The sequence below is a fragment of the Rhinatrema bivittatum genome, chromosome 5, assembly GCF_901001135.1.
Source record: "Rhinatrema bivittatum chromosome 5, aRhiBiv1.1, whole genome shotgun sequence".
Classification (NCBI taxonomy): Eukaryota; Metazoa; Chordata; class Amphibia; order Gymnophiona; family Rhinatrematidae; genus Rhinatrema; species Rhinatrema bivittatum.
In genome coordinates this window covers 265,317,149-265,344,294 of record NC_042619.1, presented here as the reverse complement: position 1 = coordinate 265,344,294, position 27,146 = coordinate 265,317,149, and the positions used below count along the sequence as shown (strand labels likewise).

The 27,146-nt window shown below is 48.4% G+C and overlaps 1 protein-coding gene across 4 annotated transcripts in view; it reads left to right on the top strand.

Moving 5' to 3' along the window:
* The window catches only part of LOC115092720 (disintegrin and metalloproteinase domain-containing protein 9-like), a 978,865-nt gene that overhangs the window by 483,114 nt on the left and 468,605 nt on the right, over positions 1–27,146 (top strand). For all 4 annotated transcript variants that reach the window (XM_029603963.1, XM_029603962.1, XM_029603965.1 and 1 more), the window contains exon 11: positions 6,686–6,822. In XM_029603963.1, coding sequence (XP_029459823.1) covers positions 6,686–6,822 — 137 coding nt within the window. The remainder of the gene's footprint in view (positions 1–6,685; positions 6,823–27,146) is intronic.

Below are 27,146 nucleotides of genomic sequence, written 5' to 3'. Positions count from 1 at the left end.
ACCCTTTGATGAAGCAAAAAGGCCTTGGCCTGAGCCGTCTCCGGCAGGGCACCTATGAAATCCATTTGAGGTGACAGGCTGAGATGGCACTTTGGGTAGTTGGTGATGAACCCTAGTGACTCCAACATCTGGATGGTCACGTGCATGGACCTGATGGCCCCTGCCTGAGAGGTGCTCTTGACCAGCCAATCATCCAGATAAGAAAAGACATGCACTCCCATCTTGCATAGGCCATGGGGCTGATGTGAGCCCAAATGGCAAAACATGATACTAGAGGTGCTGTTTTCCCACCATGAATCTGAGATACTTCCGATAAATCGGGAGAAGATCTATGCTCCCTCATCCTTCAGATTGAGGGAGCATAGCCAGTCCCCTACGCGTACATACCCCTCACAGAAACCTGAGATCAGCAAACAAAGCACTGCTAACTATTCCCTCAGTCAAAGCGGCTAGACTAACTCAAGTAAGGGACAGGGCCCTATCCCTTAGAGATGTGAATCGGAACCAGAATCGGATCCAATTTCAGTTCCGATTCACATCTCTATAGATGTGAATCGGAACCAGAATCGGATCCGATTTCAGTTCCGATTCACATCCCTAGCAGGACCCGCTATATGGAACAATATGCCTTTAGAAATCAGATTGGAAAGAAACATCAAAACCTTCAAAAAAAGTTAAAAAAAATGGCTGTTTAAGCAAGCATACACAAAGAGAATTGAGAGGAGAACCCAGGGAAATCCAGGTTATGAGCAGTCAAACTCACACACACACACACCTTTGTTCTTAATGCGTGTGCCTCTCATTTTTATACTCCGATTCTTTCCTTTTTATTTTTAAACAAAGAACGAGTGTTAAGTAGTACTTTATATTATAGCTAAAACAGAGAAAACTGGACATAACTTATAAACACCCACCAAGTAATATTTATTATGATACTATGTTACAGTGTTTTGATGGCACCTGTTGTTAGAATCCTAGACATTTTATACAAAATATAGTTATGTGCCCCAATGTAAACCGTTGTGATGGCACCCGCTTAAGGACGGTTTAGAAAAGATTTTAAATAAAAATAAATAAATAAATAAAGATGCCTAGGGAAACCATCTTAAACTTTTCTTTTTGGAGAAATTTGTTCAAGGCCTTCAGTTCTAGGTTGGGAAAGAGTCCTCCTGCTTTATTTGGAATCAGGAAGTACCTAAAGTAAAATCCTCACTCTCTTTGCCTTGGTGGAACGAGCTTGACTACTCTGGCCATTAAGAAGAAGGAGAGCTCTCTGAGTAGCATCTCCTGATGTTCTACTGAGCCCCAAAATGGACTCCGGGGGCAATTTGGCAGGGCATCCAAAAGGTTTAATTGGTACCCTTGATTGATGATGGAAAGAACCCAGTGGTCTGAAGTTACACTAGGCCACTGATTTAGAAAGAACCATAGGGTACCACCAGTCACCTGTACCATAGCCCAGTCACCTGTACCACCCTTGGTACAGGTGACTGTGCTATGCTCTCTCTGACCCAGTCAAAACCCCAGCCGCAAAGTTGATTGAGGCTCCAGCTGGGCCTTTGGAGCTCTTTGCTGCCTGGGATGGCCACGAGAGCTCCTATGCTGTGGATAGGAGTGAGAGGGCATAGAATAGTACTTCCTCTGGTGAAAGAAAGACTTCTTCTGCCCCGATCTTGCAGACCTCTTAGATGAGGAGAATGTGTCTGGAGTGCTGACAGAGAGTTGCTTAAGGGTCTTATGATGGTCCCAAAGCAGCATCCTTCACCTTATCTCTAAAGAGATTCTCTCCTGTGCATGGCACATCAACAAGTCTTTCCTATACCTCTGTTCAGAGATCTGAGGCTTGCAGCCATGCCATTCTGCGTGCACCCATTCCTGCTGCAGAAACCCCCAATGCCTTTTCAAAAACATCATAGGCAACTCGGACCTCACATTTTCCACACTCCACTCCTTTGTGCACCAGTGACCTGAGTGTGTCCTGCTGCTATTTAGACAGCTGCTTGGCCATCTCCTGCATCTGCTTCCAGATGTCCCATGAGTACTGGCTCATGAAGAGCTGGTAGGAAGCTATGCAAACAAAGAACATAGCTCCCTGAAAGATCTTCCTCCCATGAGCGTCATTGCTCAATGATTCTTCCATGGGGGTGCTGAGGAATGGGCCCTAGAATGCGTGGCTGTCTTGAGAGTGGAATCAAGTACCACCGATTGGTGGAGCAGCTTAAGCTTGTCAAATCTGGCAGCCTTTTGGGCGAAGTAAATGCATCTGCCTTCTTTCTTGATCACGGGAGGAACTGTGAGGGGGTGTTCCCATTTCTTCAACAGCAACTTCTTAAGGGTGTCTCGTATCGAGACCACCACAACCTCCATAAGAGGTTCTATGAACTGGAGGATCTCAAGCATTTTGTGTCTGGCATCTTCTTCAGTTAACAACTGAAATTGGGATGGCTTCTGCCATCAACGGGACAAACCCTGCAAAGGTAAAGTCCTCAGGCAGGGACCTTCTTTGCTCCTCCAGAGGTGATGGGTCTGAGACATTTGAGACAATGTCAGAGACCTCTGTTGAGTCATCCCCCAGGGGTCATAAGCCTCCTCAACCCCACTATCATCAACTGGGGATGGGGTCTTGGGAGCTTGGCCTTTGTCCAATTGTGGAGGTACTGATGGCACTAGAAAGGGAAGGGGGGGGGGGCAAAGGCATCAATGGCTCGACCAGCCTGGGAGGAGCTTCCTCCTCCAAGGAACCAGCCACAACCACTATATCAGCAGGGGAAAGCTGCAGTGTCCGGGCATCAGCACCGTCTCGGGAACTGACACTGCTGGGTCGGTAACAAGCCAATGAGTACATGTAGAGATTACAGTAGTGGCTCCAAGATGGACAGTGCCGCACTGCCGACAATATTCATTGCCTGCTCAGCCAGCTTCTACTCAAACATTATCAATGCAAAAACAGACTGATAGGGAGGAGGCGTGACCAGATCCTCTTCAGAACCGAGAGAAGGATTGGTGGCTGACACTGGGACCAATGGAGTCCATGGTGTACCCCCAGCATCGGTGGAGTATTGGCTGTACCAGCTGCGGGGGCCACTTTGGGGGCATCACAGCATGAGCATAGCATTTCCAGCTATCCTATGGAATTAAGACACAATAGTGCAAGTAACTGTTATTAAGGCCCCTGAAGAAGGTTCACGAAACACGTGCTGTGTCGGGCCGTGTATCAGTGCCATATGCGGAAAGAAACGATAAGTGTCTTTTGCTATTTCTATTTTAGAAAAAATAATTAACATCATTTAAATAGGAGAGGTGGCGTGAAGGGTAGTAAAGTGGAGAGCCCAGTGATTACATTTTAGAGCGGGTATATAGTCACTTTGGTAACATATGAAGATATTGGTTTACCATAAGTGAACGCTTTATTGATAAAGCTCGTTACATACAAAAAAAAGAGTGATACCTTGGCTCACTTATGAGGGTTTCTCCACTTTCTACTTATATGTTTCCTAACGTGTGGTTTTCCACCCTTTATGCTGTTTATACAATTCCAATATTGCTCTCTGCTCCAATATTACTCTTTGCTTTAATGATTGGGGAGGGGGGGGGAGGGGGAATCAGACTCAGTCAGCAACCGACAAGGACACTAAATTTTAAGGTCTGGGACAACAAGTATGAGTGGGGGTAACTTGCTGATGTGGCTGTTACTACCCTTAACCAATAAGCCTGTTACTTTTGATGCTACCACAAGCTTGCTGGGCAGACTGGATGGCCCATTGGGTCCTTTTCTGCTGTCATTTCTATGTTTTTATGAAACAGACATCCTTTTGGGATCACAAGGGTGCATTTGCGGCAGCCCCGGACGTCATGCAGTGCCTCCAGGCAGAGGACACAGTCGTCATGGGGTTCTGTGATGGACATGGCCATGATGAGATGAAAGAAAAGGGATGCTGGAACAAACTCAATGGCAGCGGCCGATGGTGGCCAATGGGCACTGACTGCACCGCTGCCCAAAGGGTAATGACTATGATAGTTTGTGTTTTTGATAAGCTTCCTAAGTCACTAGAGGAAGGACGGAGAGGGACACAGCTACGATCGCTGGCATGGCGACCACCGCAGACCATGAAAAATCGCATGGAACATTTTCCAAAAATAGGTAGAAGACCAAAAAAGATTAAGCTCACTAACCGCGATGCTGCAGCTCTGCATTAAAGAAGAGACTGAAGAAGGACCCTGCATGGACGTGGGATATAGGGCATGCTGAACATACTCAATGTGCTCAAGTCAAAGTTCTAGAAACTTTGTAAGTTTTCCATGTCAGGGCTTCATATGATGTGTGCGGACCTACATGTGCGGACTACCATCCTGCTAGTCCTCGGAGAATACCCATATACTCGAGTATGTGGGCCACGCATGAACAATGCTGATTTTAAAAGCCATGATTTATAGGGATGTGAATCGTTTTTTGACGATTTAAAATATCGTCCGATATATTTTAAATCGTCAAAAATCGTTAGAGGCGATATATAATAGGAATTCCCCCGATTTATCGTCAAAAAAAGGGGGAAGGGGGAGGGCAGGAAAACCGGCACACTAAAACAACCCTAAAACCCACCCCGACCCTTTAAAATAAATCCCCCACCCTCCCGAACCCCCCCAAAATGCTTTAAATTACCTGGGGTCCAGTGGGGAGGTCCCGGTGTGATCTTCCACTCTCGGGCCACGTCTGTGTTAATGGCGCCGGCGCTACCTTTGCCCTGTCATATGACAGGGCAAAGGTAGCGCCGGCGCCATTTCGGTTCCTGTCCCCCGACGTCAAGAGCGCAGAAGATTGTTCCCGGACCCCCGCTGGACCCCCAGGGACTTTTGGCCAGCTTGGGGGGGCCTCCTGACCCCCACAAGACTTGCCAAAAGTCCAGCGGGGGTCCGGGAATGACCTCCTGCAGTCGAATCGTGTTGCCGTACGGCAAAATGGCGCCGGCCATTTTGAAACACGATTCGACTGCAGGAGGTCGTTCCCAGACCCCCGCTGGCCTTTTGGCAAGTCTTGGGGTCAGGAGGCCCCCCCAAGCTGGCCAAAAGTCCGCGGGGGTCCAGGAACGACCTGCACGCGAATCGTGTTGCCTTATGGCCGGCGCCATTTTGCCGTACGGCTGGCGCCATTTTGCAAAATGGCGCCAGCCGTACGGCAACACGATTCGACTGCAGGAGGTCGTTCCCGGCGCCATTAATGCAGACGTGGCCCGAGAGTGGAAGATCACACCGGGACCTCCCCACTGGACCCCAGGTAATTTAAAGCATTTTGGGGGGGTTCGGGAGGGTGGGGGATTTATTTTAAAGGGTCGGGGTGGGTTTTAGAGTTGTTTAGTGTGCCGGTTTTCCCGCCCTCCCCCGATTTACGAAGTAAACGATATTACAAAAAAAACCAAACCGTGACGATCTAATTCCCTCCCCCCCAGCCAAAATCGATCGTTAAGGCGATCGATCACACGATTCACATCTCTAATGATTTACGTGCATATATGCGCATACATGAACAAAAATTAAGGGGATGGAAAAGGGACGGGGCGTGTGCATTCCAGATTAGGGTCAACAGGTACGCGCATAAATCCGTATTTTAAAATCAGAGGCTGCAATGCACAGCAGGTTATTAGCCACATATATTTATCCCAGGACAAGCAGGATGCTAGTCCTCACATATGGGTGACATCAGTAATGGAGCCCTTGATACATCCTGCTGTCCTGGGATAACACCTATTACAAGGTAAGCAATTTTGCTTTACTGCTACTCCTGATGAGGAGCAATTCTGCAGAAATCATATTTATGGCTTGCATGACCAGGTGAAGGGTCCAGGTCAACTGGAATGAAGAACCAGAGGGATCTGGATAACCTTGAGATTTACAAGGCAAACTGGTGGACTAATTTGAAAAACTGGGAGTATCCTTTGCGCAGGCATGTTTTAAAATCTGCTTACATAAATGTGTTAATGCCTTCAAAGTCCTATGGAAGAAATGGGAAGTAGGTTTACTTGAGGAGCATTCTTAGGTGCAGTAGGCGTATTTTAAATCATATGTGGGTAAGTGCGCAAGATTTAAAATTCCAATGTATCTCCACTTGTGTGCTGATACATGTTTGTATGAGTGCACATATACTCATTTTAAAATTAGCCTTTTAGGAAATATCCACTGCTTATTACTGGCATTAGTAGCATGGGATTTAATGTTTGGGTATCTGCCAAGTCCTTGTATCCTTGATTGGCAACTTTTTGGGAAAAAGGATGCTGGGATTGATGGACCCTCAGTCTGACCCAGTATGGCAACTTCTTATGTTCCTATGACTTAAATTTGTTGTAATCTGCCTTGAGGCCATTATTGCTAAAAAGCAGAATATCAAATATCTATAAATATTCAGGGATATTAAATCGGACATTTATCTCACTTAATATCCAGGAAACTTATCCAGCTAACATTAGCTAGATAAATTAGTCATTTAGGGCTTTTTTGGAATATTGTCATTGTATTCATATGTTACAGATATTGTGAAACCTACAGGGATTTCTGATAAGGGCCAACACAGCAGTGAATTAATTTCTTATGGCTTATTATAGAGAGTGGTTGTATTACATATTTTTTGTTTTGTATTTAATAATTTCCTTAGTATTGTTGTGGTCTGTTTCCTATTTAAATGTATTGTTTTCAGTTCCAAGGTGATCATATAGCACAGTCTGCGGTCATATTTGCTCATGAGTTGGGACATTGCTTGGGAATGCGCCATGATGATCCAAACAGTTGTAACTGTGGAGGTAACAACAACTGCATCATGGCACGTAAAGCCATGTAAGTAAAAATAATTTTTATATTTAAAATGACTTATTTTATTAGAATTAGTAAGAATAAGGAAATAGAATAGATACATGAAAAAAGTAGGGATAAAACGGTGAGAAAAGTTAGAGGAGCAAGGACAATATATTCTAAGAATGTGTCTTAATTTTAAATTTGAAGATTAGAAAGGTACAGCCATCTATCAATAAGCAGGCATGAATGCATGGTCCCAGTTCTTACTAGATCTCAATAAAGACCTTACTGAGCATGCACGGGAGTTCCCACGCTCATGGGATGCCTCATGAGCCCCTTAGTCTTGCTTTGAGCTACTGTATAGATGTGTTCCCAGTCTCTCCCTAACATTTTGTTGTCTGTCCTCTTTTATTAGCCTAGTTCTTTTTCTGCCACATTTTTGCTTTTTTCAAGCTGCTGCCTCAGGAGTCCTTCAACAAAACTTATCAGTTCTTCCAAAAAAGGAAAGAAATGGAGAATTCCTGGCTAAGAAGATTGCAGTCAGATACTTTAAGGCCTGCATCTGTCAGTGCTGAATGTCCATCACAGATTTGCATTTGATTATGCTTTTGCTTCCTGGGGTCAGAACAGTTGCGATTGGATATCCTCACAGGTGCAGCAACACTCCACCTAGAAAATGGAGTAGAAGTCATAGTTCAGCCATTCCTCATCCTGGATTGAGACGTTGATGAACTTTTGGCACAGAAAATGAAGGCAGGATACCTTTCCGGCCACTCCTGCAAGTTGGGCAGTTCTCTCCTCCATCCCTTATAGCATTGGTTCCTGGATCTGTGTCGGGAAGTGCTAGTTGTGGTACAGAGAAGTGTGCCTAAGAGGTGCAAGAGATTCCTCTGGGGCTTTCTCCCATGGCACTGAAGAAATTTGTGCTGTCAGCATAATCCTCTGTCAGAATAGAGCCAGCTTTGACTTCGAGGTGGGACTGGACCTCCACATCATAGGTGCCATCTTTTGTTTACAATGTGGAAGATACCCAGGGCACCAAGCCACTTCTTTTATCCAGACCCAGCACCATCTATCTCATCATGTTGCGGTCTCCACCGCTTCCCCTCTTTTGCTGTACTCAGGGCTCACCTCCGATGCCGGGAACGCCGCTCCCGCGGCTCTGCTGGGCCTTTAGGGCGTCCGCCATTACTGGGTCATCTCGCTGCGGGGACGCGCATTATGGACGCACGGTCACCGGATGTCTGGCCCCGCCTGGACTAACTACGCCACGCCCCAAGCCTGATTTAACCGGCGTTCATCTGCCTTCTCATTGCCTTGCAACGAGGGTCACTACTGTTGGTAGTTCTTAGTTGCGCTTCTGCTGTTCTGCTTCCCGGTTGACCTCAGCTTGTTCCTGACTCCGCTTCTGCCTGCCGCCTGCCTTTGACCTCAGCTTGTTCCTGACTTCGCTTCTGCCTGCCGCCTGCCATTGACCTCAGCTTGTTCCTGACTCCGCTTCTGCCTGCCGCCTGCCACTGACCTCAGCGTGTTCCCGACTCCGCCTCTGCCTGCAGCCCGCCATTGACTTCAGCTTGTGCCCGACTCCGTTCCAGCTTGCCGCCAGCCTCCGACCTTTGCCTGCACCTGAGACTGCTTCAACTGGCTGCCAGCCTGACTTGGGTTTGTCTTCCTTCTACTCACTGCCCAGTCTGGCTCTTTTGCACGCTACAGACTCCGGTCCTGCCTTCAGTAGGTCACAGCCTACGTTACGCTACAGACTCTGTTCCTGTTACCTGTCTGCTCCGCTCCGCGGTATTCTGCAGACCCCAGGCCTGCTCTCTACTGCTTGTTCAGCAGGCTACAGACTCTATCTACTGCCCCGTTCTCGCCGGGCCTTCCTGTTCCCTGCTGCTGGACTCTGTGGATTACTCTTGCCCAGGCCTTTTCTATAGAGACTATTACTGTGTTCCTAAGTCCCAAGGTTCTAGGACCCTACGGGCTCCTCCTGGGGGGTTCCTGGTTCCCGGGTGAAGACCTGTGCCTGTGGCTCTTAAGTCCCAAGGTTCTAGGACCCTACGGGCTCCTCCTGGGGGGTTCCTGGTTCCCGGGTGAAGTCCTGTGCCTGTGGCTCCGCCTCCCGAGCTACTCTACCCAGGGTAGTTCGGTTCAAGGGTTCACACCTGGACTGCAGCTTCCCAGACTGCAACACATCAACATGAAGCTCTTCCACAGTGTAGCTTGCTAAGGCCTTAATGCAAAGCACCAAAATTCTGTTATGGCACAGATGGGAATGTCTCCAGCACTGTCCATGAGGCATGGTGCTGATCAATGGAAAATCTCAATTCACCTGGTATGGAATGCCCTGAATCTGGTTGTGGCTACAGCTATCACTGCAATCCCAAGCTCCCACTCTGTGCCACCAGCCTCTACAGGCCTTAGTGAAGAGTAGCTGATCTAATGCTCTGAACAGCATGTCTCTTCACTAACTCCAGTGCAGAGATGCCTCTTCTTAGGAGTGTAGCCATAGGTTCTGGGCTCAGTATTTTCTGATCCCCAGTAAGCTAGGGGGATTCAAACCTATTTTGGACTTGTGAAGTCTGAACAAACTGATGGTTTGCTAGAACAAGATGAACTCACTCCAGACAATTCTTCCCTTCATTCAACCAGGGATTAGATGTTCACTCTGGAGTTGAAAAACTCTTAAGCACACATCCCTATTTACCCCTTCCATTGAAAGTTCCTCAGCTTTGTGGTGAAACACGAGCAATTCCAGTAGAAGACACTTCCATTCGGCATCTTGATGATTCCATGAGTGTCCACAAATGCAGTAGTGGCTATGCATCTGCCAGGATTGTGACAGTGGAGCCTTCAGTGGGCCCTCTGAAGCTAATAAGATTAGCTCCAACAATGTTATGTCATCAGATCTTTGTGACCACCTAAAATGAGGGCATCCTTAGAATGGAGGATGAGTCTGGAAGTTCTCAAGCTGGACCTTCTACTGGGCAAGCCAGTGCATCAAGTGATTCTATCTACCAATATCTCCACTAAGAATTGAGGGGATGCACAGAGAGTCCATGGGTCCCTGGAGTTATGGTATACAGGAGAGAACCATTTGTAGATCAACCTGCTAGAGCAGGGGTCAGGAACCTTTTTGGCTGAGAGAGCCATAAACACCACATATTTTAAAATGTAATTCCATGAGAGCCATACATTATGTTTAAAACTAAATACAAGTAAATGTGTGCATTTTATGTAAGATCACACTTTTAAAGTACAAAAAGTCTCTGAAAATATTACACCAGGCCTTAAGACACCAATACATCTCCTATTAGGAAAACGGACCAAGTCAGGCTGCTATAGAGTCCTACACAGAAACTACACGCCAGCAGAAAACCTCACCTGAATCACGTGCTGTCCCTCACCTAACACAGAATAAAGAGACCAAAACGCATAACAAGAAGCATGCAGGAAAAACTGAATTGGAAACTGCAACAAGCCAAAGTCTCTGTATGCAGTGTAACAAAGGAAAAAAGAAACATCACCCATCCTTATAAAACAAATCAAGAACTATAAAATCATCAGCAGTAAAACTGTACTAACAAAAAGAACATATTTCGAAACAGCTGATGAGTGGAGTATCCAATAATTAAAAACTCATATAAAACATTTCCAGATACCAACAAAATATTTCAAAATAGCAGACACAAAGACCCAGTAATGAAAAATAATAAGGATACAAAAATTTTTTTGCTCTGCATACCTGGGAACGTTTGATATCCAGGTGTCCTGAGATTGTTCTGAATTAGCAGGAGGCGGGGGTGGTTTGCTTGGAACTTTCTCCTCTCTCAGTCACATACTAGCGCTCTCTCTCACACTGGCTCTCAATGACACACCTATACACACATGCTCTCAGTACTCACATATACACGTTTTTTCTCTCTCACTTATATAGGCTCTTAATTACACATTTACACACATGCTGTCTATCTTTTCACGCTTACACACACACAGGCTTTCAATCACATAAATACATGCTGTCTTTTTCTCTCACACAGACTCTCATTCACATGCTTACAAACATGTCCTCTCTTTCTCTCATTTACACAAAGGCTCTCAATCACATACTCACATGCTCCCTCACCTAAATCAGTTCTCAATCACAAACAGACACACATGGTCTCTCTCTCTCTCATTTAAACACAGGCTGCAATCACATACTCACATGCTCCATATCACACACAAACACACTTGATCTCTCTCTTACTTATACACACAGGCTCTTAATCATACATACACATGATTTCTCTGACACACAAAGGATCTCAATCATACACACATACTCTTTCACACAAACAGGTTTTCAATCACAAACTTACACATACAGGTTCTCAATGGTAAACTTACATTCATGCTCTCTCTCTTTCTCTCACAGGCAGGCTCTCAATCACAGACATACTCTCTTTCACATGTACAGGCTCTCAATCATTCACATACATGCAATCTCTCACTCACACCACACACACACACACAGGCCCCCCCAGCTCTCAATCATTCACATACATGCAATCTCTCACTCACACACACACACAGCCCCCCCCCCCCCCCCGCGGCCCGGAAGAGGGCCGCGGGGGGGGGGGGGGCGGAACGCGGCAGGACAGCTGGAGTCAGCGGCACCGGCGTGCTCTCTTCTTCCCCCCCCCCACGGCCCGGAAGAGGAAGTGGAGAGTATCGGGTGCATGCGCGGCAAGAAGAGGCCACGCTAGTGCGCTCGGCATCGGCCCGAAGAAAAGAAGACTGCAGCGCGGCTTGGAGGAAAATGAAGAGGTTCAACCGCGGCCGATGGGACTCCGCCTTCGCGAGGGCTGAAAATGAAGGAGGTTAGCGTTGGGAGGAGGCTGCTGCTGCTGCGAGTTCCCGGGGTGGGGGAGAGAGAGAGTGAATGAGCTCATTCACTCTCTCTCTCCCCCAAGGAGGTTAGCGTTGGGAGGAGGCTGCTGCTGCCGCGAGTTCCCGGGGTGGGGGAGAGAGAGAGTGAATGAACTCATTCACTCTCTCTCTCCCCCACCCCGGGAACTCGCGGCAGCAGCAGCCTCCTCCCAACGCTAACCTCCTTCCTTGTCAGCCCTCGCGGAGGCGGAGTCCCATCGGCCGCGGTTGAACCTCTTCATTTTCCTCCAAGCCGCACTGCAGTCTTCTTTTCTTCAGGCCGATGCCGAGCGCACTAGCGTGGCCTCTTCTTGCCGCGCACGCACCCGATACTCTCCACTTCCTCTTCCGGGCCGTGGGGGGGGGGGGGGGGGGGGGGAAGAAGAGAGCACGCCGGTGCCGCTGACTCCAGCTGTCCTGCCGCGTTCCGCCTGGGCTGACAGCATTTTAAGCCCGGGCGGAGGAGGACCGGGGAGCAGCTGGGTCAGCGGGAAAGTGTGGCGACACTTGTCTGCGAGCCAGATGCAGCCCTCAAAAGAGCCATATCTGGCTCGCGAGCCATGGGTTCCCGACCCCTGTACTAGAGCAATAAGCTTAGGGTTCCAGATGCTGTACAACCTCCCCTTCACCATGGGACACCAATAAGCATATTGTACAGGTTGGCCAAGCTTCTCCTTCCTCCCTGCACAATACCTGGACTCCAACTGTACTTAGCCTTATTTGTCCCTTGCCTCAATGCTTCTGCATATAGTCCTCTTTGGCTCCCTGTTCTAGCCACTTTTATCTTGTGGCCGTGTCAGGCATATCCTTGTGTTGCCTCATGGCCTCAACCTACTCACCTCAGTCTTGCCTTGGTTTGTCTCGTGGCCTTTTGGCCTTTTGACTTTAGTCTTGCCTTGCCTTGAGATCCAGTCTTACCTGCATGCTGTTCCTGTGTTCCAGCCTTGCCTGCACACTGTTCCTGAATTCCAGTCTTACCTTCATGCTGTTCCAGTCCAAGCATTGGTTCCAAAATTGTCCGCACTCCATACCAGACTGTTCAAGCTTTCCTGCAACCTTGCCAGACTGTTCAAGCTTTGCTCCAGCCTTGCCAGACTGTCCAAGCCTTGCTCCAGCCTCTCCTTGTCATCCCACACCACTCCGGAGGTGGTGTTCCAAATGTTCCACCTGAACTGGAGACACAACAGGATGCCGAAGCCAAACATTATCTCCTTGAGTAGGGCAAGACCCTGAACCAGCCTGGTGAGTCTGCTTTTAATTTAGACAAGAATATTATATCTACTGCTGAACTGTATTTTTTCTGCATTACCTGCCAGACTTTAAACCCTCTACACTACCTTGACTTGCATAGCCTGTCAGGTTCCCAACCTGAAATCTTCGGCATGCAGCAAATGCAAAGAGAAAAATGCTCTGCTATTCCCACACTGCTTGAATTGTGATTCCCCTAATCCAAACTGGTGGCGATGTCCATGCATTGCTAGCTATTTGCCTCCATATAGAACCTGTCCCATCTGTGGTGGCACCAATACAACTTCCAGGAAGACCAGAACACATTCAGGTACAGAGGCTAGGCCAGGAGGAAAAAACAACTAAAGCTACCAATATGTTGATTGCTGCAAAAACTCTCAGCCTATCTACTCACAAAACCCCAGCTTGCTTAACTAGCTTGAATTTTGTTCTTAATAAAGCAAATTCAGCTCCTGGAGAAAAAGAACCAACTAACTTTGAAGGTAAAACAGCAAAACCTGGATTTGAATTAAAACCCCAGTCTTTTTCTCTTTTCACAAATAAAATGAAAACATTTTACCATGATAATTTAAAGACTACCAGTAAGGACTGTCACAAACCTTGACTACAGTGAGCCTGTGACTTCTCTACTATGTTCACAGACACCAAGTTATCAGAAGCAGAAAGGACTAATTAACCCAAACAAAGCTCAGTCCTCATTAGCTGCAGCCCAGCAGCTGTTAACAATCCCTCAGAGAGCAGCATGTACTTTTTTCAACTTTAAGCCACGCACACAAAATCCAAATGTCCAGACCCAGAGAGCTCTGCCTTAGATTCTCAGTGCTCAAAAATAAGCATTGTCCACACTCTCAGCTCAGCAAAGACTTCCAGCTTTGTTCCAGCCAGCTCATCAAAGGCTCTCAGCTTTCTTTCAGCCAGCTCACCAAAGGTTTCCAGTTTTGTTCTAGGCATCTCAGCAAAGGCTCCCAGCTTTGTTCCAAGCAGTCTAGCAGTGGGCTTCAGCCCAGTTGCAGCCAATCCAGCAGAGGGCTCTTACCCATATATAACCACCCCATCAGAGGGTACTCACCCACATGCAGTTAGCCCAGCAGTGGGCTCCAATCCAGTTACAGCCAATCCAGCAGAGGGCTCCACTTATATTCCAGTCAGCCCTGCAAAGCACTCTTGCTCAAATACAATCAGATGTAGTTAGTCCAGCAGATATCTTTTATCCAGATGCAGTCTGATCCAGCCAAAGGCATCTATCCAAAGCCTGACCTTGTCCATCCAAAAGAGGGCACTCTTCCTCAGCTTGATTGTCCAGTAGAAGGTGCTCTTCTACAGGCTAATTACCCAGTGGAGTGTACTCTTCTACAGCCTGATCTCCTAGCAGAAGGCACTCTTCTATAACCTGAGTGCTCAGAAGAGGATACTTTTCACAGCCAGTCCACCCAGCAGGGGGCATTTATTCCCACCCAGTTCACCCAGCAGTCAGTCCACCCTGAAGAGGGCATCGGTCCGCAGCCAGTTTGCCCAGCAGGGGGCATCCATGCACAGTCATTGTGTCTAAAAGGGGGCATCTGTTGACAGCCAGTTCACCCAGGAGAGTGTATCCATCCACAGTCAATCTGCACAAAAGGGGGTAGCCCCAGAAGTGGGCAGCCGTGGAGCCACAGGAGTGGGCATCCATCTACAGTTAACCCACTCAGGAGAGAGCATCTATTCACAGTCAGTCTATCTAGTAAGTGGTTTCTGTCCTGGTCAACAACCTCTCAGTCAAGTCTCGCCTCACTCAACCAGTTGTGACCCTCATAGAAAATGGGACCCAGGAGGAGAGGGATCTTAAAGGAGGAGGTACTGTTATGGTTCTGGCTGCTGTGCAGCCTCCTCTCCACCAGGGGACCCCAGTGAGCAGTTTCTGCAGGCTTGTGAGCACTACTTTTAGGTGTTTTAAGTGAGTTTTCCCAATTCTTACTGTAGATTACAATGCCATCTAGGTATGCGGCAACACAGCCATTGAAAGGGTGCAGGAGGTGGTTGACTAAGTCCTGGAAAATGACATATGCTTCATATAGTCCAAACGGGAGGATGGTAAATTGGAACAGTTCCACGGAAGTAGAGAAGGGCACCTTCTTTTTTGTTATAAGGGTGAGAGATTCCTGCCAATATCCTTTTGTCATGTCCAGTGTGAATAAAAATTGAGCTGTCCCCAGCTTTTCAGTAAGCTCATCTGTTTGAAGCATTAAATATACTTCCAGTTTTGAGACTTCAGTGACCTTCCAGAAGTCAATACATAAGCGGAGGCTGCCATGGGATTTAGGAACTAGCATAATGTAGGAGAACCAGTTGCTGCTGGATTCTTCAGTCATGCTCAGCTGGAACATCTCCTTCACTTCTGCCTTTCAGCATGATGGCTGGCTTTTGGGATCCAGTCAGACTGCTGTCTGACAGTGACTCCTGGGGTGTAATAATGTTGTAGCCATTCCAGCAAGCTAAAAAAAAAAATGAATCTTTATTTCAGCTCATCAAGTAGTCTAAATCCCCTTCTCTGAGAGGGAGAACTAGTCACCAAAAAGAACTCACATCAGTTCTTGGGCACTCATTATTTCTGGGCCAGAATCTCCCTAAATCAGGCCCCAGGTTGGAGCTACCCACTTTTTCAGAAGGTTTACATGGAAGATCTCATCCTTCTTAAGTTTGTCTGGCTGGGTTACCTTGTTGTCTACTGAAGTGACCTTTGCTATTACCTCATAAGAGCCTTGTCATAGGTTTAGCAACTTACTCTCAGAGGACAGTAAGAAGTCCAAGACATAGTCTGTTGGCTGGAAGACTCATTGGACAACAGATTGATTATACTCCTGAGCTTGGGTAGCTTGGGCATTCTCTATAAATATGTAGGTTGCTCCCTCTGGCCTTCCTTAACCATTCTTGCATCCAGATCACATACTTGACCAGGTTCTGTCCTGACCATGGTTCCTCTTTCCAAGTTTTCTGGGCCACATCTAGGATTCCTTGAGGTCTTCTCCCATAAAGTAATTCAAATGGGGATAAGATGGTTGAACTTTAGGAAACTTCTTGGATTGTAAACAATGTATAGGGAAACAGTGAGTCCCAGTTCTTGTCATCTTCCATGTATATTCACAAGCCAATCTTATTGTATTACATCCGCAGTAGGGGCATATCATTTTAGCCGTAGCAGGATGTGCTTTCTCGCCACGCTTTTAAAATTGACCTGGTATCGAACTTTTTGCAACTTAATGATACATTTACATGAAAACCTTAACTGACAGGTCACTCCCAGAGCCAGAACTCGATCCTTTTTAGACAAAAAAACTTTTCTGCAATGCTGTAGCAGGATGTGCTCTCCACTCGTCTGAACAAATACTGATAATATCCAATGGAGAGTAGTCTTTGAACACCTAGGAACATTCAAAAATCTTAAATTTCTTCTTCTGTTGTAATTGCCAATGTTCTCAATCTTAAGATATTTGTTCAGACGAGTGGAGAGAGCACATCCTGCTACGGCTTATGAATATACTAGGTCCAAACTCAACAATCAAATCTCCTGAGGCAGCCACTTAAAGAGTGGCGAAATTCGGCTGAGTCGGACATTTTTAACACATCTCCACCATAATAAATACATCTAAAGGACATCTGGCATCTATTGTTTTGTTTTCACCGTGACAGTAATCATAGATCACCTTCCTCTTTGCTCCTTGGGCCTGCCTCTTATATCAGGACCAGTAGTAAAGTTACACAGGTAACATGGTGCGTGTTGCCATGTTCAGCCTTGAAAATTTTGGGGGTTACATGTGTAGGTCTTGACCCCACCATGGAACACTCATTCCCCACCGCTTTTCTGCCTCCTTATTCTTAATGCATGCACAGAGTGTACGTGTGTACTTCCCGGCTTCTTAAAATTTGTGTTGCTCGCACTCGGCCCACATACATGTATATGGGTCTTTCTCACAGGACAAGCAGGATGGTTGTCCTCACAAATGGGTGACATCGAGGATGGAGCCCACCACAGAAAACTTCTGTCAAAGTTTAAGAGAACTTTGACTGGCCCCTACTGGGCATGCCCAGCACGGCACTGATCCTGCAGCCAGCAGAGGTCTCCCTTCAGTCTTCTTTTTTCCGCGCAGCAGTTGCCACGCGGCGAAAGGAGCTCTTCTTACCACGTTCCTGACAGGAATTCGGTTTTTTCTTTCCGAAGAAAATTTGCCCCTCAGGGGTCTCCCTTCGACAAATATTTTTCAACTTCGCGGACTCCGGTAAGTTTTTTGCCGATTTTCATCGACTTTCGTCGATTTTGGCCCTCGAGGCCTGTTGGCAACTACCGAGCCCGCGGCTAAATTTTGGCCCAAGGCCATGGCGACGGGGTTCCGTCGATGTCCGGATTGCACCCGGACTATGTCAATCACAGACCCCCATAGGGTTTGTGTTTTGTGTTTAGGTAGTGAGCATGATGTCCTGACTTGCACCAAATGTGCCTTAATGACGCCCAAAGGTCGCAAAGCCAGGATGGAGAAGATGGGGCTCCTCTTCCATGCTCCCACCCCAACGCCATCGATAGCATCGACATCATCGGAACCGGCACCGTCAAAGTTGCACCATCACCGTCAACCCTCCGGTGACCGTCCACCATCGCTGATTTCTCGGCCGTCGACTCCTGTCCCCTCCCCGGATGGGCGAGGAGATCGGAAAGACAAACATCGCCATCGACGGCACAAGTCTCGGCCCGTCGAGGATCCAGAGCCATCGACCTCCGCACAGGCCGAGCCACCGACTAAAAAGCCTCGGTCAGACCTGGCACCGTCCACGTCTCGTTCGCAGGCACCAAGGAAACCCTCACCCTCTCGGGGTGTGGGAGCCGTGATCCCACCGGTTACGGTGGTCCCTCCGGCTCAGCCTCAGCCTCCCTCTCCCGTCGAGCCGGGTATCGTAACCCCTGGTCTCCGGGCAGAACTGGACCGGCTGGTCCAGGAGGCCATCGAGAAAGCAATGCAGAGGTTCCAACCTCCACCGGCACCGTCTCCGGCACCGATTCCGGAACCGCCTCCGGCACCGACTCCAGCACCGACTCCGCCACCGAGGAGGGAACCGACCACCGAGCCTCTGGTGGAAGCTCTAGCACCGCTACTGCGCCGCATGGAGGCACTTATGACGGCCCTTCCATCGGTGATTCCAGTAGCACCGACAACACCACCGTCTCCGACAGGATTCTCATCGGCAGGAGAAACACCGTTCCTGATTCCCCCTTCCGGGGTGGTCCCATCGGTGCCTTCTCGTATCTCTCCACCGATTTATCCTTCGGCTCCATCGATTCCAAGACCGGCACTGATTCCATCGGCAGCGCTGAAGCCCTCGATGCCATTCCCAGTTCCGCTGGCAGCACCGATGCCATCAAGATTTCACTCTATGCCATCGGATCCTCAACCAGGTCCTTCAGGGCTTCAAGCCCCACATGATCCCTATGATACCTGGGGTGATGATACATCTTCTGACACAGATTTACCTTCACCACCATCTCCTACAGAGAGTAGAAAACGATCTCCTCCTGAGGATCTCTCTTTTATTAATTTTGTGAAGGAGATGTCGGAAATTGTACCCTTTCAGCTACAATCTGAAACCGATGACAGACACCAGATGATGGAACTGCTCCAATTTCTGGATGCTCCTAAAATCATCGCTTCCATCCCGATTCACCAGGTGTTTCTGGATCTTTTAAAGAAAAACTGGGAATCTCCTTCATCTGTTTCACCAGTTAACAAGAAAGCTGACTCCACATATCTTGTCCAGTCAGACCAGGATTTCAGAAGCCTCAACTGGATCATCGCTCTGTTGTGGTTGAGTCCGCGCAAAAGAAGGCCAAGCGTCTAAAGCCACACTCTTCCACTCCACCTACCAAGGACAACAAATTCCTGGATAGTGTGGGACGGAAAGTGTATCATGGAGCTATGTTATTTTCACGCATAGCTTCATATCAACTTTACATGACTCAATATAACAGAGCCATCCTTAAACAGATGCAAGACTACGCTGACACCTTGCCGGAACAATACCAACCACAGCTTCAAGCCCTTCTTCACAAAGGATTTGAGGCAGGGAAGCACGAAATTAGAACGGCCTATGACATCTTCGATGCTTCCACAAAAGTTTCAGCCACAGCCATCTCAGCCAGACGTTGGGCTTGGTTAAAGTCATCCAACCTTCGCCCAGAGGTCCAGGATCGTCTAGCTGATTTACCCTGCTTAGGGGACAATTTGTTTGGAGAACAAATTCAGCAAATTGTAGCTGAATTAAAAGATCACCACGAGACGTTGAAACAACTCTCATCCATTCCATCTGAGGTGTCCTCCAAACAACCACCTAAGAAGGACTCTAAAAAGTCGTTCTTTCGGCCACGACGTTACTATCCTCCATCGGCTAGGCCTCGACCTGCACGGTCCTCCAACAGAGCTCAGCCACGCCAGCCTCGGAAGCAAAGACCTACTGTAGCCCCACCTCCTGGGCCTGCGGCGGGCCTTTGACTTCCCTGTAGGGAGCACATGCCAGATCCCTCTTCCAGACATCCCAGTAGGGGGTCGACTGTACCACTTTTTACAACGCTGGATACAGATCACCTCAGATCAGTGGGTGCTAGCAATTATCGCACAGGGTTACCACCTCAACTTCATGACACTTCCAGCAGACTCCCTGCCTCTTCAAGCATGGAGTCTAACCAGCCATTTGACTCAATTACAACAGGAAGTATCCCTTCTTCTGCAATCAAATGCTATAGAACCCGTCCCTCCCTCTCAACGAGGGAAGGGATTCTACTCCAGGTACTTCCTAATACCAAAGAAATCAGGGGGGCTACGTCCTATTTTGGACCTTCAAGCCCTCAACAAGTACCTTCAAAAGGAAAAGTTCAAGATGGTAACCCTGGGCTCGCTTCTCCCTCTGCTGCAAAGAGGGGATTGGCTGTGCTCTCTCGACCTCAAAGACGCTTATACCCACATTGCGATAACACAATCCCATCGCAAGTATCTGCGTTTTCTGGTGGGCCGAAACCATTATCAATACCGGGTACTACCTTTCGGTCTGGTGTCTGCTCCACGAGTCTTTACCAAATGTCTCGTCGTGGTAGCAGCATTCCTCAGGAAGGAAGGTGTCCACGTCTACCCCTACCTGGACGATTGGCTAATCAGGGCCTCCACCCCTCAGATTGCTCAATCCTCCCTAAAATTGACAATTCACACACTCCTTTCCTTAGGGTTTCTTGTCAATTACGAGAAATCTTGCTTAGTCCCATCTCAAACCTTATCCTTCATTGGGGCAGACTTGGACACCTTACAGGCAAAGGCCTACCTTCCGCTTCAAAGGGTCCAAACTCTCATGTCCCTAGCTCGCCAGCTCCAGTCTCAAAACACTGCCACGGCTCGCCAATTCCTCATTCTCCTAGGACACATGGCATCCTCGGTTCAAGTCACTCCCATGACCCGACTAGCCATGAGAGTTACCCAATGGACTCTGCGACATGAATGGATTCAAGTTCTTCAGCCCCTGTCCTCCATTGTCACAATTACACAAGCGCTACGTCTATCTTTAACCTGGTGGACGACTCAAGTCAACCTCCTTCAGGGCTTACCTTTTCTTCCACCAGATCCCCAAATAATCCTAGCTACCGATGCTTCCCACATCGGTTGGGGAGCCCATGTGGACGACCTCCAAACTCAAGGACTCTGGTCTCAAGAGGAAGCCGAACACCAGATAAATTTCTTGGAACTGCGAGCAATCCGCTACGCACTCAGAACTTTCCAAGCTCACCTATCGAATCAGATAATCTTGATCCAAACGGACAACCAGTTGGCCATGTGGTACATAAACAAGCAGGGAGGCACAGGCTCCTTCCTTCTGTGTCAGGAAGCTGCGCAGATTTGGGCGGAAGCTCTCTCCCACTCTATGTACCTCAGGGCCACCTACCTGCCGGGAGTAGACAATGTATTGGCAGACCAACTGAGCCGTGTCTTCCAACCACACGAGTGGTCACTCAATCCATTGGTAGCGACCTCTCTATTTCACAAGTGGGGTTATCCTTCAATAGACCTCTTTGCGTCCCCTCAGAACCACAAAGTGGACAATTACTGCTCTCTCATTCGGAGCCAACACTCTCGGCCCAGGGATGCCTTCTCCATCAAGTGGGCAACCGGTCTGCTTTATGCATTCCCTCCACTTCCTCTTCTGTCGAGGACTCTCGTGAAGCTACGCCAGGACGGAGGAACCATGATCCTGATAGCACCTTACTGGCCACGCCAAGTATGGTTCCCCATACTCCAGGATCTCTCCATCAGCAGGCACATTCCCTTGGGAAAGGACCCGCATCTCCTCACTCAAAACGACGGATGCCTCCTCCATCCCAACCTCCAAGCCTTGTCCCTGACGGCATGGATTGAAAGGTTAGTCCTTCAACCTTTTAACCTTTCGGATTCCGTTTCTCGTGTCCTGATAGCTTCACGAAAGCCCTCCACCAGAAGGTCCTATTCATACAAATGGAAAAGGTACACATCATGGTGCACTTCTCAGTCCCTTGATCCCCTTTCCTGTCCAATCTCGAGATTCTTGGACTATTTATGGCATCTATCGGAATCAGGTCTTAAAACCTCTTCTATAAGGATGCATGTCAGTGCGGTAGCCGCTTTCCATAAAGGTATCGAGGGTGTCCCTATTTCAGTACAACCCCTGGTAACACGCTTTCTTAAGGGCTTGCTCCATCTGAAGCCACCCTTACGTCCTCCAGCCCCATCTTGGGACCTTAATCTGGTTCTTGGTCGTCTAATGAAACCACCTTTCGAACCTCTGTACTCCTGAGACTTAAAATATCTCACATGGAAGGTGTTATTCCTTTTGGCTGTTACTTCAGCTCGCAGGGTTAGTGAATTGCAGGCCCTAGTTACCTATCCGCCTTACACTAAACTCTTGCAGGACCGGGCGGTACTCCGCACTCACCCTAAATTTTTACCTAAGGTAGTTTCGGAGTTTCATATTAATCAATCCATCATACTACCTATCTTCTTTCCCAGGCCCCACTCCAACTCCGGGGAACAGACTCTGCATACCCTAGACTGTAAACGGGCTCTAGCTTTTTATCTAGACCGTACAGCTTCTCACAGAAAGAGCACTCAATTATTCGTCTCTTTCCATCCTAACAAGTTAGGACAACCTGTGGGTAAGCAGGCTCTTTCCTCATGGTTGGCGGACTGCATTTCTTTTTGCTATCAGCAAGCTGGCATTCCTTTTCAAGACCGTGTTAAAGCACACTCTGTGAGGGCCATGGCGACTTCGGTAGCACACCTTCGATCGGTGCCGCTTCCTGACATCTGCAGAGCTGCAACCTGGAGTTCCCTCCATACCTTTGCAGCCCACTATTGTTTGGACAAAGCTGAAAGGCAGGACTCCATCTTCGGCCAATCTGTCTTGCGTAACCTTTTTCCAGCATGATGTATCAACACCCTTCCACCTGCCCGGTAGGGTGCGGATGTCCTTTCCCAAATTCTACCCCAGTTGTTGTGCCTTTTGCACGCCGTTGGGTGCCTTTGGTGCAAGTCAGGACATCCTCAGCTCGGTACTCACCCATTTGTGAGGACAACCATCCTGCTTGTCCTGTGAGAAAGCAAATGTTGCTTACCTGATGTAACAGGTGTTCTCACAGGACAGCAGGATGGTAGTCCTCACGAAACCCGCCCGCCACCCCGCGGTGTTGGGTTCATTTTATTTTTACTTTTTAGGCACTGCCTGTAGCTTTGAAAATCAGACTGAAGGGAGACCCCTGCTGGCTGCAGGGTCAGTGCCATGCTGGGCATGCCCAGTAGGGGCCAGTCAAAGTTCTCTTAAACTTTGACAGAAGTTTTCCGTGGTGGGCTCCATCCTCGATGTCACCCATTTGTGAGGACTAACATCCTGCTGTCCTGTGAGAACACCTGTTACATCAGGTAAGCAACATTTGCTATTTTTACACAAGCCATGCTTTTAAAATTGACCTTGTATCAAATTTTTTGCAACTTAATGATACATTTACATGAAAACCTTAACTGAAAGGTCACTCCCAGAGCCAGAACTCGCTCCTTTTTAGACAAAAAAACTTTTCTGCACTGCTGAATCTCCTTAACAATCAGCTCGATACAGTAACGTTCAGTTGAAGATTTCTCGTCTGTAACGAGCTCGCTGCGCACAATTCAGACGCGTAAGGCAAACCAGCAATACAGTCTCCAGTTTCGCGCGTCCGTAGCACTTCTTAAAACAGACGCGTAACCCTTCCCGCACCCGGCATGTAAATGAACGAATTAGCTGTATAATGAAGGAATTAGCTATTCCCCTCCGATACCGTAACGCGCGCTCAGTTTATCTCATTAGTAACGCACTGTTTTGCCGCGGCCGTAACGTGTTAGTTTACCGCCTCCCCCTAGTAGGAGTTAGGACTGAGTCTAGTAACAAATCCATCGACACCGCTTAAGATACTCAAAAACAATAAAACACAATTAAAAAAAAAAGCGATATAGAGATGATCGAGAAAATGTAATGATGTGGGACACATAAAACCTGTCAGAAAAAAAAATAAAAATTTTTAAATACCTGTCGGAGGGCCGCGTGGGTGCAGGCGGCCGGCGGCGGCGGGAGCCGGGTGGTCACGTGTTAAATCTAGGCCGCGGGCGGGTGGGCGCCTGTTCCAGGCGGCGGCGGCAGCGGCGGCGGGGGGACACGCGTTAGTTCGAGACGGCCGGTGGGCGGCGGGTGGTCGCGTGTTAAATCTAGGCCGGGTCGCACAGGCGCGCATTCATTCACTGCCGGTGGGGGCTGCCTCTCCGGCAGCCCCCACCGGCAGTGAATGAATGCGCGCCTGTGCGACCCCTGCGATTCGGCGCTCAAGGCATGTGACTGCCTTGAGCGCCGAATCGCAGGGGTCGCATTCATTCATCCAGGCGGAGGAGCCGGCAGCTTTCGCCACCGGCTCCTCCGCCTGGATGAATGAATGTGCGCCTGTGCGACCCCTGCGATTCGGCGCTCAAGGCAGTCACATACCGTGACATCACGCCTTGAGCGCCGAATCGCAGGGGTTGCACAGGCGCGCATTCATCCAGGCGGATGAATGCGCGTCTGTGCGACCCGGCCTAGATTTAACACGCGATCACCCGCCCCCGGCCGTCTGAAACTAACGCGCGTCCACCCGCCCCCCCCCGCCGCCCAGAACAGGCGCCCACCCGCCCGCGGCCTAGATTAACACGCGACCACCGGCCCCCCGCATCCCGCCGGCCGCCTGGACCCACGCGGCCCTCCGACAGGTATTTAAAAATTTTGATTTTTACACTTCCTGGTGCCTGTCATTTCAAATGTCATTTGAAATGACATTTGAAATGACAGGTACCAGCGCACCCAGGTTACTGTATAGGCGCTGTATTAAGCGCCTATACAGTAAAATGGGTTACGCGGGCATAACCCTTCCCTACCGCTTTAAAGCCGCGGCATGCATTTGCATGCGATTAGAAGAGAGAATCGGGGAGTTAGTGAAGAGAACTGTGCGTGCGGGGAGGAAGGGTGTGCCTGACACTGCCACACTGTTTCTACCGCGGCCTTACTGTATCGACCTGAATGTCAGGAAACAACAAGATTTTATGACCCAAAAACTAAACATCTTTTAATGTGGAAAAACAACCCTATGTCCATTGGTCATGAAACTCCTTGGGGAATTCCACCAAAAGAGTAGTACTATCTTAAACCAAAGAATCATATTATTCTAAGAAGTTTGATAAGTCAAAAGAAGCTGGAACAACATTTGCTGCTTCCTTAGACAATGATAAATTAATGACAGGCAAATAATATATCTTATTGACACTAAGAACAACATCTTTAGAGACTTTCAAAAAGTCAATATAAAATTTTTTAAACATATCCAATGGAGAGTAGTCTTTGAACACCTAGGACAGTGATGGCTAACCTATGACACGCGTGTCAGAAGTGACACGCCAAGACGTTTTTGCTAACACGCGCAGTGTTTCAAGGACTATCGGGAATTTTTTTTTTTTTAATCGGCTGTGCCGAGCCTTTTTTTTTTCAGCTGCGCTGACCCTTTAAAATTTTTATTTAGTATCCCCCTACCCTCCGGACCCCTCCACCAATGCCCCCGGGCGCAGGGAGGCTCATGACAAAGATCACATTTAAACGAGCTGATGCTCCTCCCCCTTCCTGCCTGTGCGGCCCCGGAAGTAAAAGTTGCCGGAGCCGCGTGGGCAGGAAGGAGGTGAAGCATCAGCGAGTGCAGAAGAGGAGCAGCATTTGCGTTTACGGGCCGCCGCGAATTCCAAGTCGCAGCAGCCCGAGAAGAGGAAGAGGCCCAGTAGCAGGGCCGCCGCGGCCTGAGAAGATCAGGGCTGCTGCAGAGTCCATCCTGCGGCGACCCGCGAAGAGGAGGCCCAGAGGTGAGAGAGAGGCTGAGGGTCTGTAGAGTGTGCGTGTATGAGATGAATTGAGAGATTGTGTGTGAGAGTGAGGACCTGAATGTTTGCAGAGACAGCATGTGAGAGCTGTGTGTGAGAGAGAAACAGCATGTGCCAGTGAGAGCCTGTGTGTATGAATGATTGTGTGAGAGAGAGCATGTGCCAGTGAGAGCCTGTGTGTATGAATGATTGTGTGAGAGAGAGCATGTGCCAGTGAGAGCCTGTGTGTATGAATGATTGTATGAGAGAGAGCATGTGCCAGTGAGAGCCTGTGTGTATGAATGATTGTGTGAGAGAGAGCATGTGCCAGTGAGAGCCTGTGTGTATGAATGATTGTGTGAGAGAGAGCATGTGCAAGTGAGAGCCTGTGTGTATGAATGATTGTGTGAGAGAGAGCATGTGCAAGTGAGAGCCTGTGTGTATGAATGATTGTGTGAGAGAGAGCATGTGCCAGTGAGAGCCTGTGTGTATGAATGATTGTGTGAGAGAGAGCATGTGCCAGTGAGAGCCTGTGTGTATGCATGATTGTATGAGACAGAGCATGTGCCAGTGAGAGCCTCTGTGTATGAATGATTGTATGAGAGAGAGCATGTGCCAGTGAGAGCCTGTGTGTATGAATGATTGTATGAGAGAGAGCATGTGCCAGTGAGAGCCTGTGTGTATGCATGATTGTATGAGAGAGAGCATGTGCCAGTGAGAGCCTGTGTGTATGAATGATTGTGTGAGAGAGAGCATGTGCCAGTGAGAGCCTGTGTGTATGCATGATTGTATGAGAGAGAGCATGTGCCAGTGAGAGCCTGTGTGTATGAATGATTGTGTGAGAGAGAGCATGTGCCAGTGAGAGCCTGTGTGTATGAATGATTGTATGAGAGAGAGCATGTGCCAGTGAGAGCCTGTGTGTATGAATGATTGTGTGAGAGAGAGCATGTGCCAGTGAGAGCCTGTGTGTATGAATGATTGTATGAGGGAGAGCATGTGCCAGTGAGAGCCTGTGTGTATGAATGATTGTATGAGGGAGAGCATGTGCCAGTGAGAGCCTGTGTGTATGAATGATTGTATGAGAGAGAGCATGTGCCAGTGGGAGCCTGTGTGTATGCATGATTGAATGAGAGAGAGCATGTGCCAGTGAGAGCCTGTGTGTATGCATGATTGTGTGAGAGAGAGCATGTGCCAGTGAGAGCCTGTGTGTATGAATGGTTGTGTGAGAGAGAGCATGTGCCAGTGAGAGCCTGTGTGTATGAATGATTGTGTGAGAGAGAGCATGTGCCAGTGAGAGCCTGTGTGTATGCATGATTGTATGAGAGAGAGCATGTGCCAGTGAGAGCCTGTGTGTATGAATGATTGTATGAGAGAGAGCATGTGCCAGTGAGAGCCTGTGTGTATGAATGATTGTGTGAGAGAGAGCATGTGCCAGTGAGAGCCTGTGTGTATGAATGATTGTATGAGAGAGAGCATGTGCCAGTGAGAGCCTGTGTGTATGAATGATTGTATGAGGGAGAGCATGTGCCAGTGAGAGCCTGTGTGTATGAATGATTGTATGAGGGAGAGCATGTGCCAGTGAGAGCCTGTGTGTATGAATGATTGTATTAGAGAGAGCATGTGCCAGTGAGAGCCTGTGTGTATGCATGATTGTATGAGAGAGAGCATGTGCCAGTGAGAGCCTGTGTGTGTGAGAAAGAGAAATGCATGTGAGAATGAGAACCTGACTGTTTGAGGGAAGAAGATGGAGAGAAAAGAAACAGAAAAAAAGACAACATA